Source organism: Lissotriton helveticus, chromosome 5_1, assembly GCF_964261635.1.
Source record: "Lissotriton helveticus chromosome 5_1, aLisHel1.1, whole genome shotgun sequence".
Taxonomy (NCBI): Eukaryota; Metazoa; Chordata; class Amphibia; order Caudata; family Salamandridae; genus Lissotriton; species Lissotriton helveticus.
Window position 1 is genome coordinate 323,998,774 of NC_136065.1, and position 13,110 is coordinate 324,011,883.

General features: G+C 44.2%; 1 protein-coding gene across 1 annotated transcript in view; it reads left to right on the plus strand.

The window, feature by feature from the left end:
* The window catches only part of PUSL1 (pseudouridine synthase like 1), a 397,644-nt gene that overhangs the window by 14,250 nt on the left and 370,284 nt on the right, over positions 1-13,110 (plus strand). The window contains exon 2 of the mRNA XM_078640914.1: positions 9,044-9,101. Within this exon, the coding sequence (XP_078497040.1) occupies positions 9,044-9,101 (58 nt within the window). The remainder of the gene's footprint in view (positions 1-9,043; positions 9,102-13,110) is intronic.

The following is a 13,110-nucleotide window of genomic DNA, read 5'->3' on the forward strand; positions in this document are numbered from 1 at the left end:
TTTCTTAATTTACTTGGTGGGTTTCTATAGAACCCAACCTTACAGTTTCTCAGTGTCAGATTTCTGCGTACATTAAGGGTAGGCCTGCCATATTTGAACAAATCCATTCCACACCTATGTAGAAACAAAAGACGACTGCGCCAACCTTGTACCTGTTGCGCAGAACTCCTCTCTCTTGGGATCTGCCTCCATCATTGGTATCCACCCACTCTATCTGGTACTACATTAATATGATCTGATGCATCCCTCACTTATCCTCCTTCCCCCCGCCCAGTGCACCACTCAAAGCCTATTACATAATCTCATAAACTGAGTGCCTGGTCCTGAAAATACCTAAAGCTTAGAGAATCAAATATATGCACATGAGGACATCACTGTACGGATAGCTGTGCGAAGCCTGCATTAAAATGTTTTAATACTTTCGGTGCCACAAGGCAATTGGAAACGGTGGCAATGAGATCTGTTAAAACATTTGTAATATAACTACATTGGCACCACTAAATTTGGCCATTGTAACCTATATGATTGCAAGAGAATTTAGTGCATAATGTGGACGATTTAAATAGTTAACACTATTGTTGTTATTATTGTGTACTTTTTGCTCAACAATTTTAAAGGGTTTGCACCTGATCACTTTAGTGGAAACCGCAGTGTCAGAGACGCATGAATGCACACTATTCAGATACCCTAAACCCAGCAATCGAATGAAATAAAAGGGGCTTGCAGCAGGCTGACAGCTTCAACAAAACATAGATTATACTCTGCCCAAAGGGAGAAGCTTATAGAAACCTGTCCGCGCGGCCTGCTTTATTCAAAAGCACGAACACAGAATCAACAACTCAAACTGGGCTAAAAGGCGCAATTTAAAGGCTTTCTCTATTTTATTACAAAAAGAAAACAAAGAATATGTCAAAGGGGCGGAATTGTGCCTGGAACAACGAAAGGCACCGGACTCCAGACCAAATATGGCCCAGGAATAGGAGATTACGTTTGTCAGCCATTTTTTTTTGCTTTCGAGCAGGTATTTCGAAACATCCTCTGGTATACATGGAACGCATAAACAGTTGACACGCAGTACAAATATTTAGATTCACAGAAAGTTCTAGTTGAGCAAATTGTTAAAAGAGCCAGGCTTATTCTCTTCGTACCTCCTACGTTCCTGGTTAAATATTGTAAATGTATTCACCGAGTGACTCATCTCTTATAACCCCAGGCCAAGTTTCGCATTTCATCCACATTTGTCGCCCACTGTTAGCCCTTCCCAATATGTTGAAAAGTATGCATTTCTTGTATGTTTATTTTTCATTTGATAGATCCTGGTGGCCTACCTCATGTTCATCGTTGTCAGATCTTGGGCCGTTTCTACCATTAGGCAAGACTAGGCGGCTGCCTAGGGCGGCAAAAGGGGGAGGGCGGCAAAAAACCTGAGTTTGGAAATCCCCTTGAGTGAACGGCCGCCTAGTCTTGCCTAATGGGAGAAACGGTGCTGCCAAGCGCATTAGGTAGCGCCTTCTAAAATTCGACGTGACGTGATTTGACGTCACATTCGGCGCCACGAGTTCCCGCTCTCGACCCAATCGGAGTCGCACCTCTTTGCTCACCTAGATCTAATTACTTTAGCTAAACTTGGAATAAACAAGGCGAAGCACTCAGTTTGACAGTGAGCTTTAAGTATTATTGAACACTTAGGAAAACACAAGCAGCGCCACAATAGGTATTTATGGCCTACTATGACAGCAATACTGCTGAACAAATTGCCTTGTCATTTGACAAAGGTCAGAGGTGACAGTTTTATGTTAATCACCAACAAATACTTCTGTACTCCTATCAATACCACACAGGTAAGAAAGAAGGCTGGTGTGATGAAAGCTATAGTAACTCACAACTTCAGTAAATTTACTGCAGTCATAACCTCTGACGTAGCTACCTACCATCATGTCACTCGCAGGTGAGTCTGTTAGTGTCTAGTTGCTGGCAAATGTGACGCTTTAATCAGTGAGACAGTGCTTATGGGTCTGTGGTCCAGAACATCTTCAGACACAAATCCTTGTACAGCGGGTTGGAGGCCAGTCTCTTGATCTGTTTTCAGGAACCTCAAGACATGGATTTTGCCTTACTTTCCAAATCCTCCACTTCTGATTCCAGATGTAGAAGTGATGAAGTTGCACGGATCTCAATAGTATGACTTTTGTGGGTAACTTCTATATGATTTTCCTGACTTTCTCTGTTGAAGTTAGGTGCTTTTTTAGGAAGCTCATTCGAAGGCAGTCACAAAAACAAGACTTTGAATGTCACCCCCTAGCTGTCTTTCTGGTAGTGCTTTTAGTCATGCCCTGTAAGATTTTTAGGTCTCGCCTGGCGTAAGCAAGGCGCATGCGTTGCTCTCGCGATGCGAGGGCTTCTTGGAATCAATACGGTTCCAGAAGTTCGCTTTGTGCTTCGCCCGTGTTTTCCATCGGTGCGTGTAATTTTGCGTCACCAATTATGCTAAACAGGGTGTTATTATTGTCCCGGAGGCTTTTTAGCCCTTCCTGGTTACCACCCTGTCCATTTTTTCCCCCGCTCACGTGGACTGGATCTTTTACGGGTGGCGTGACACAGTCTCCTTCATTAGTCAACATGCACTATTTCTTTTCACAATTCCGACAGCTTTTTGGAAATGCGCCTCGGGCGGGCTCTCTACCTCATCTTCAGACCCCAGGCGAAGCGTTTTCTCATGCTAATACCATACTTCCGCTGCTACTTTTCTTCGGCAAAGCCTTTTGTGAGTTGCTCAGTTGGTATCTCTAAACCCCTGGATATTTTTCTTTCACAGCTGTAAGGCTTTTTGCTTACAAACATCGGGGGTCTTGCTAAAGATTGTTTTTCGTTTTCTTGCTTGGTTACTTTAATTTTCTCCTTCGCAACTCTGTGGCACCCTGTTGGAATGCATTTGTGAAAGCTACAAATATTTGAAGCTCCACACAACAGTGAGTAATGCTCTGTACCCGCAAACTTTTGTAGTTTGTTTTTAAATTGCAGTTTTACTTTACAAGCCTTTTAGCCTTACAATTAGTTGTTTTAGGGGCTTCCAACAGAGTTACATTTGCAATGTTTTAGTTTGAAGATGGCCGTCAGCTTGTGCATATACCCATTCCGAGGAATTCATTATTACATTTCTGTTGAAACAGAACCTTAGCAAGGGATGAGCTGAGAGCAAAAAGCAACAATAAAACGGGTGATTATTTCATGCCAGCTAAATGTGTTGTGTGTGCCTCACCTTCTCGGACAGAGAGGAAAGCTGCAGCTAAACCCACTCTTGTTTTTTGTTGTGCAGACAAATAACCGCTTGAATTCATTAAGGAACATTGTGAAATGAGTAAATAAAACCGAAGCCGGGGGATAATTTATTTTTCGTTATTGTTTATTTAGCTTTGCAAGCTGGAGGCTCACATGTCCTGTGCCTGGAAATTGCTTGTGTTGTGCTTTGGAAATAACTGAAGTACTTCAGGCAGCCAGAAAAGAATGGTTGGGCACAAAAGGATGGCTCATTAGTCTTTCAAACAATTCTTTTTTTGTCCTGACCTATTTCTTGCCCATTTACAGCTAATTCTACTGTGTTGTGTCACATAGCACGCAGCATTGAAATCCCCCCACCATCAATTTTCTTTTATAATTTGGTTTGTGGTGGAAATATAACCATGATGTGTCTTGAAGATGTGTTCAGGTGTACGCCTAATTGGAAGCATAGCACAACTCTCCAACTAGTGTCTCCACCTTCTCTGCCACGATGCGGTTACTTCCCACAATTGTTCACAATTGAGCTTCGCTGTGTACAGGACTTGCCCTCCCCGGGAAGCTCTGGGCATGTCACTTCCCCATCTCCTCTCTCTGTACTCTCGCCCTCTCTCCTCTTGTATCTCTCCACCCTCTTTCCTCACTCAGCCTGTCTCTCGCTTTGCTTCCATAGATTTATATCAATCTTATTTTCATTTTATACATACTTTTTGTTCCTTACCACTCTCCTTTCTACTCTTTTCCCCACCGCCCTCTAGTTTTCTTCACGGCTCGCCACTTTTAATCTTTCTCCCCTGTTACTTCCTTTTTTCTGCGTGGATCTTCAATCTTTCTCTCCTTTTTGCTATCCAATTGCTTCTCAATTGCTTCACAAGCATTACAAATGAATTAGGTCTTGCCTTTCATTAAGTTAAAGCCATTTGCTTTGCTATACCATACCATTAGCAAAGCAAATGGCTTTAACTTAATCAAAGGCGAGACCTATTGCATTTTCAATGCTTGTTAGTGCAGCCTTTATTATACATTCTGCTTGTGCTAGGGTAACCTCCTGCTCCACAGGAAGGTAATGGGCTTCAACTAATAAGCTCACTGAAGAATGAGGCTGCAATGCGAAGAATTCTTCCTTTCTTTTGCCCATTACTGTTTACTAACTGTGGGGAGCATTGTAACTCTGGAATGGAACTGGCATTCTCTTTTCTTTCTGTCCCTAAACGACCATTTCAATCATCAACAACTATGGATGAACTCACTCCCTTTATGGGACCTCCTCCAGCTCCCTAAACATGGCCTCTACTCTCCCTCACATCAGTGCCACACTATCATGGTCTGCAAGAGCACCCAGAGCATCCGGGTCTCCCGGTTTCACTCAGGCACCTCAGAGACACTGTGGATCTTTCCCAGTCATGATTGCCCAGGTCCCAGTGACAACCCCCACTGCAGCTGTATGACGTTGAGATCTTGTTCATCTCTTTGGCCCACCAGCTCAGTTTAACACAGAGTCACAGAGGCACAAAGGATGGCCCACGGAACCACTATGTCGATATTACAGTATATTATCTTTGAGTGGTATCTAGCGGTGGGCCCCCATCTAACCGGTGTCAGATGTTTGTCTGACACTTATTGGGTTCTATTGGACCTCATGTGAGGTTCTGTACTTCTCTGATAACTATGTGTCTCTAGAGAGCAAGAAACCATGCTATTGTGCTTCAGCTATATTTCTATTCCAATATGTTGTATTATAGATGTTAAATGTAGGGATCTGCATGTTGACAGTTGTTCAGAGATCCTAGTGCAAAGATGATGACATGGGCCGGACTAGGAACCGAGAACAGTCCTGGACAAAATATTGAAACCAGCCGCAGCCTGCATGACGCAGTGACTAAGATGGAGCCATTCGGCATGTTTGGGTTAAGGGAGCCCATCTAGCTCTGAAAACAGCCTCTAGCCTACAGCCATCAGGACAATTTTAGGGTGGAAGAATGGCCAGTTCGCTCCCTAAATTGCTGTTTTCAGAGATTTATTCAGAGATCCTGTAAAGAATGGGACCTCTGCCTTTCGCTCCAGGTCAAATTTTCATTTCCCCAGTGACACCCAATCTTGTGGGGTTTGGTGAATTCCTTATGTCATGGATTTTGGCATCTCATTCTCTTTGATTGCATAGTAGTTCTATATCCTGATTTCGGAATCAACAAGAAGTCTGAGGTGCAGGAGTTTGATCCACTTGGTTGCTGTCCAGGATGGCATAGGGGCACCAGTCTGAAAGAGGAGATGGTTGTTGGGTTCTGGTCCAGCTCTGTGCTATTCCTAACCATGCTGACACAGTTCCTGTAGTGGCAGAGTACGGAGTCTGTCTTGGATTGAGGATGCCATACTTGAGCTTCAGATGGAGTGGGATAGGTGATGTTTATGAGAAATGTGGGAGTTTAAGTTTGATCACAACAGGTTGAGTAGTGTGGGGTATTTAGTGCCGGGGTCTGGGAAGGTTGGGCAATAGATCGATCACTGCCAAAGAGTGGTGAAGTGAGAATAGCTAGGTTTATTGGTAAACTTGATGTGATGCTTTGTTAGTGTCTTTAGATGGGTGCTTGTTAGTATTTTGGGTGGTATGGTGGTGTTGTGGATAATTGAAAAGGTTGTTGTGGGTGTTCAAGCAGTAGTGCTACATTGTGTTGTGGGGGCGGGACCGAGTTTAGTATTGCTTGACAGGTAGGTGTGTGGAAGGCGGTGGCATTTGTTTGCATTCTTGGAGTCAAGAAGGGGCACAGAGTGGCAAGAGTATGTTTAGTCTGGTATGTGGTGTATGGAATTAGTGTTGAAATAGGTAGGTATATATGTAGTGTGAAGAGTCGAGGGCTGTATGGCAAATTAGTCTGCTGGATGAGTTGTAGGTGTTTAGTGAGTGGACTTTGATGTACAGTGAATTATTGTACTTCAGTGTATGGGGTTTGGTGTTGGAAGGTGGAGAGCAGGGATGGCGAAAGATTAACCCAATTAGTGTGGCCCTTTTCTGCCTACAATTATAAACGGGTTATTTATCGTCTCCCAGAGGTGTCTCATTACAGAGCCAATTTATACTATATGGTGTGGTAATGTTGGATGGCGAGAAGTTTTGGGCATGGGACATGAGTTGGCAGTAAGTTTGCAAGGAAGAAAAGCAGGGGCTCTCTCCATAATTCCTTTTGATTGGGCTTGTTCTAGGCGTCAAGAGGGACAAATGAAAAAGTCGTAAAAAGAATGGACATTTGTCCAGAGCGACATGAACGAGAACCATGTCCGGTAATCTCCCAGTGATCCTACCTTGGAAAGGAGTTAAGAGACCTGAAAAATGATTAACAATCAAAATGGAAGCCCCAGGTAGAACCAAGATTGTACAAGGGACAGACTACCCTTGCTAGGGTGGTTAAAACTTGTTCATGCGCTGTCGTTCTTAAGGAACACTGTGAGAACAGGAGTCTGCTAGAGAAGAGTACACCTTCAAAGAACACTTACCTGGAGGCGCGTGCTGCCCAGATCCCTTAACCATTGTGCTAAGCAACCCTATATGCAGTCACCAGGATTCCTATCTTGTGCAGCACTCCTCACTGTTGTAAGAATTCTGGATGTGTTATGCTTTCCTTTATTTGTTTTGAAGTTTTATACAGAGGTGTGCGTCCCTTATGAATACTTCAGAGCACTGTGTACATCAAATTATAGTCTAGCTCTGTGGGGTATCCAGAATCCATGCTCCTACAAGCCTCTATCCAATATTCCACCCTAGCTAGAGTCAAGTTGGTGATTGAATCAAAGGCTATTGTGAATAGTTCTTGTTTCAGGAGTTTCCTGAATCGGTGATAGTTGGGTTCTGCTCTCTAGACTGGGTTCCAGGCTTTCCACAACATTCACGCTTGAACTTGGAGGGGTCTGCCTTTTTTCTCATGAAGGTTTATTGGGTGATCCAGTGTCCTGTCGCTGACAATGGACTACCAAACATGGACTACCAAACTTTGCTCTTGGATCCAGGATTTGTGCTGTGGACCATTATGTGTTAACTCATGAGCCTAGATGTGTGTTGTGCAATGTTGTCGTCGGATTAAAAATACTGTGTGCTGGGCCATTACCCTTGAGCCTGATGTGCAATGTTCCATTGTGGCTCAGTCACAGCATTCGTACAGTCCCATGTTACTGCAATTCTATGATTTGTACCATTTTGTGTTGTCCTGGCATCATGAAGTCCTAGGATGTGCAGAATTGTGTGTCCTCTTCCATAATGTGCCTTATTGCCTGTTCTCCCATAATCCTTTAGTCATGCACACAGGGCCAGCTCTAGGGCGCTGCGATCGGTGCCACCGCAGTGCACGCTCACTTCGGGTGAGGGCGTTGTGTATTACAGTTTTAAAAGCACCCGCTGCTGCGCTCTTTGCCTCCAGTAATTTTTCAGGCAGCAATAAAAAAGTCACGATAACTCCGGCGATTCATGTTCTTTCTGGAGAGAGAAAGAGAGATCGGAGTTTTGTCTAGTGGAAGTTTTGACTCATGGCAAGGTAGCACCGAGTGTAAATATGCCTGCTGTAAAGAACGTGTAGCAAGCAGATCACAAATAGCATATAATGTAAATAGGTCAGTACGTTACTGCTTTTGTCAGAGAAATCCTATTGTTACTTGCAGTTTATAAGTTACAATCATATTGTAGAATAGTGAGAAAGTAAATGTCATCAAAGAGCTGCATGGAAACTGCAAGGTATAGGTTAGACTTTTATGATTTTTTTTCCAGTATTTCATTATCCTAATGTTGCAAAATGGGTTCATTTTGATGGAAATCAAATCTTATTATTAAAAAGAACCTCCAACCTTGGTGTTACGTTTTACATTCTAAATTTGTATTTCTCCAGGCCAAGCACTCTTAAACTATACTGTCTACCATTATGGATGACATGTGACTCCTACACCTTGTAGTCCTCGGACGTATGTAACATTTCCTATAAAGTGATTTTTACATGTATGATTGATAGCCTCTGTGTAATATGTGTGTGTTGTAAAGTGCTTTGACACCCTGCACTGGTATGAGCGGAGCTGTAAAACGAATTAAATGCATCTGAGAGAGAGAGTGGTTATGGAGGCTTGAGGGGCACCGTTAAAGGGTGGTAGTGAGGTAATCCGTGGCGGAGGTGGTCATTGGGGGGGGGGGCCCACCAACGCTAAAGCCGGCGCTGCATGCACATGGCCTTTTATCTTATCGTAGCAGGCTGAGCCCCATGGTGTGAAGCACTGCCGCTTTTTCAATCATCCTTGCGTTTTGTGCAGCATCGTATGCAGTATTAGATCCTGGATTTGTGTTAAGCAGCTTTGTGTCTTATCCCATGATTCTAGAATGTGTTTGCGGCACTGCCCTTTTCTTTCCTAGATGCGAGGTCCAAATGTTGTGCCCCACTGGGTGTTATTTCGGAATTCAGCCTTGTGCAGCGTTGTCTAATTTCATATCATCCTTGAGGCCTGTGTGAAGTGTGTTGTGAAAAGATTCTGGATTTATGTTATGAAGCACTGGTTGTTGATCTCCTGGAGTCTTGTGTTGAGTTTCTTGTCCCAGGACACTAAACTTAAATTCTGCATCTCTTTTCTTTGTCCCATGATTCAGGCTGTCTTGGCCAGCACTGGGATCATGAAGTCCTAGGATGTGTAATCCTGGATATGTTTGGTGCAGCATTGACTGTAGCTATTCCATATTTCTGGACTTGTGTGATGGTGTTAGCTTGTGAGTATTGTTAATTGCTTGTCTGCATTTGTCTTGCAGTGGAGTAATGGCGACCCCAGCTACGCAAGCAATACTTGGAGTCCAGAATTACTTGGAGGTAAGTCTGCTCAAATGATCAGGAGTGAATCTCAAAAGTTCAATTATGCAGTTGTCGTTCGCACGAAGGGTCGATGATCACTATCGCGTTCAAACAGTTTTTAACAATAATAATAATTTTTCATACAGAACATTTTTATTTTCAATTATTATCACCCAATTGATATTTGTCTCCAGTATTACTTGGCCCAGGAGGATGAAATGCAGCAGCGGCTCCTCCGTTTGTAGAGGCGGAGCGACGCCTCACTTAAAATTGCCCCCCCCCCCCCCCCCCCCCCCCACAAAGCCCCAGAGAAGAAAAATAAAATGGTCTTTTATTACCATTTTATTTTCCATGCCTCGTCCCGAATAGAGCATCAGGATGGGGTGGGGCAGCTGCTGAGTGACAGCAGCATGTCACTTAGCAGGGAGGAGGGTGGGCTGGCTAAGGCACTGTTTAAAGGGCGCATGTCTTTCCGGCCGACCGTCTTGCGACGGCCAGCCACACATGCACACTTCAAACCTCTCAACCCAGCTGTCATAAGACAGCTGGGTTGAGAGTCAGTGCAGGCTTCCAGAGCACTGTGTAGCGCCGAGTAAGGCCGGTCCCGCAAATCCTGGCGCAACTCACATGCTGAACGTGAGCAGCGCCAGGATTGGGCAAGGGAGTTCCAGCATCCGGTTCTAGTCCCGAGTCGAGGAGAGGTCCGAAGCGAGGACGTCAGGTAAGTTTTATTTACTTTTTATAATATTTTCGTCACGCCTCCCTCTCCTCTCCCCCACTTCGGCCAGCCGCCACTGATGAAATGGTTAGTTGAAGCGGCCACCTGCATATCACACACTTAGGGCCTGATTCATTAGGGGCCTTCGCACTCGTGGGGAAAGCCCTAGACTCATGACGGAGGGGCCCGCACTCATGACGGGATCGCCATACTGCAGTTACGCATTGGGGAGGTCCCGCCACAAATGTGGGCCCCCTGCCAAAAGTGTGGGCCCCCCTGCCATGAGTTTGGGCCCCACTGCCAGGGCTGCAGGGCCTCCGCCGCGAGTGCAGAGGGCCTTTGTGAATCAGCCCCACCGCTCTTCACTCGCTGAACGATTTATTTTCTTCCGCCTCCCTGTTGGCCGCCTTCCACATAATGGTATCCATTGCCCTCCAGCTTAACAACCATGTTCTGCCAAGAAGTGGCATGAAAGGGACTGTTGAATGTCAAGGGCAGCACGAGCCAATCGCAGAGTGGAAACTACATTATGTTTTACTTACATAAGCAGAAGGAAATAACAAGGGCTGCTGTCGAGTTGATGGTATTTCTGTGTTCTCGTGGAGAGTGGTTTGTCAGGTAACACAATCTTTTAACATGAATTATGTATTGGCTTCAAAAACACAGCAGAATAATGTAGGGCTGCTTTTAGGGACACGTGGAGACTCTGACGGCTGCAGAGCCATTCGCTCATCAATGACTTTGCACACACCTTGAAGGCACTTCCGGGGGATCCATCCTTGTGGGAAATCCACCTATAGGAAAGTCTGCCCTTGAACCGAGTTGTTTCTGTGAGTTGTGTTTGGAAGATCTAGTATCCAAGGGCCAGTAGCAGGGGGAGGTACCGTGGAGGCTGCAGTCAAGATGAACAAGATCTGGTGTGTCAGCTGACCTACTTTTAGTAAACATTGCGGGGTTGGAGCTAAGTAACAGAAAAAACATCAACACGCTCCTGGCAAACACATGGAGTCCTGAAGATTAGTCAGCTAGCCAGAGACCAGGCAATACAAAAGCTACAGGTGTGGTTAAAACCTGTACTTGTCTGCTCCTCCTGCAGAGCAGTAACCCTGCTCAGGGGAGGCCAGCCAACTCTGAAAACCCTTCTTTGACGAGTTCAGGGTCTTCGACGCCAGGGGAAGTGCTTGATTGGCTGGGTCCGGGTCTGGTGGCTCTGTGTATTAATGAGTCCACTGCAGGGTCTGTGTTCGACCTCATGGTCACAGGTTCAAATCCCGGCGGTTCCACTCAGCCTTTCATCCATCTGAGGTCAATAAAATGGGTACCATTGAGTTGGGTAACAATAAACATCTATTATTCAGTGCCAAGATGCCTAGGGCTGAACATGCACTTTACAAATACACATGTTATGTTTTTTGTAAAAAGAGAAAGTGGCGGTCCCAAAGTTTTGTTCAGAATCCCGCGCCTGGCACTACTGAATGTCAGCGTCCCAAACACTAAGGGTGAGCAGTCTTTATTCCACTTCATGCTTCTTTAATGCACCACTGGACAATCCCTGCCCCTTTATCTCACTCTTGCAGGATCCTGCTTTCTCCCTTTGTGATAGTTTTTCCGGCTTTTTCGTCCTCATATTTCCCCCTCGTGAGTTTCTCCCTCTCTTGCTCCTGATTAAAGTCAGAAGAGGAACAATAAGTGCTGGTCCCAACAATTGAGTGCTGGTGTTTCCCACCTGCAACCACCAGCTCAAATTAGGCACTGGCCAAGGCACAAAGAGAGGGCTCTTTTGTAAAAAAAATCAAATTTCCAAAACATCTTTAACAATACCATCATTTTTTTTATATAGCTTATGATTTTTTTTAGTTAGTTTAGTTTATGATACTTTTGTCTTTTATTGTTGTATGTGACTGTTTTCCATGACATACAACATACATAATACTAGTTGTGGAAACGCTTTACATGTGTAAATATTTTAAACCTAATACTACGTTTTTCTTTATCTCTGTACATTTATATTTTGGGGAGGAGGGACCCCAAGGCTTCTTTTTTATACATTGATATATATGTAGCAATCATTCCTTAAACATAGGTGTGTGTGTAGTTGTGTTAATTTTAAAAGTCTATTTTTTTATAAATATTTCTAGGCTCATTTTTGTTTTTGTACCATAAACTGCAATGTTGTAGTTCATCTAAGATGTTGAGTTAAGATTAGGTAATTGTAAAATATGTGTTTGAAAAGTGAATTTTGCAAAGGATGTTTCTGAAAACGATATTATAGCATCCTTCACTCTTTAGGCATCTGAATTTAGGAAAAACATTCTACTCCCTTGCTTACATAGAGCCGTGTCTCTCCAGATCAGCAAACTAGGCCTTAGAGCATCAAGTTAAGCAACGTGCCCAAAACAAGTAAAAACTATAAATGTAAAACATAATAAAAAGGAGAAAGAAATCCTGGTGCACCAATTGACATTGTTTACTGAGGACACAGATCTGTGGTGGATAGTTTAGAACAGGTCTTGTATATGAGAAAATTACATAATTCTTGAGTTGCAGGTGAGGAGATTAAGTGTGGAGATAAATCTGCAAGATAAAAACCAAACTAAGCCACTCAGTGAGTCTTTTTTGAATTTTGAATTTTAATTTAATATTTGTATTCTTTATAAAGCAGACTACTCGAGACACAAAAATGAGAAAGGAATTCGGAGATAGTCAATTAGTGTCAGTAAAGGTATGTTTAGTCAAGTAGTTAAGATAATCCTGCTGCTGTCTGGTCTGCTTGTGAAGTTATGTGACTTTATTTGCGCATGGAAAGGCTGCAGGGAACCATAGTGTAGGAAGCATGCTCTTTACGTGAGATCCAATAATTGGTAAACCGTATAAAGAGTCAAGAGATTTCCTCAGAAATGACAGGGCTCAATGTAAACCCAAAGTGGTAGTGTGGTCGAGCAGCCTTAGGCCTAACACAGGGGAGTGTAAGACATTTGTGATACACACAGGCAGGGCCAGACTGGCCATAGCGGGCACCGGGCAATCCCCCGGTGCACTGCACTGGTGGGGGCTGTTTTTGTTACAGGTTAGTTGCAAAATCGGCCCTGTACCAAAATCGGCCAAAAACCGGCCCCGGCAAAAAGCTTGGCGGCACCTCCACCCTCCCCCCCCCCTCCAAGTGGGGAGGGGCGGCCGGCCGAGCACTTTGCCAGGGCCAGTTGTGGTTCCCAGTCCGGCCCTGCACACAGTGACTAATAAATGACACACAACTCAAAAATGAGATCTACACTAATGTTAGAATAATAAGCTTCTTTCAAGATTGATTGT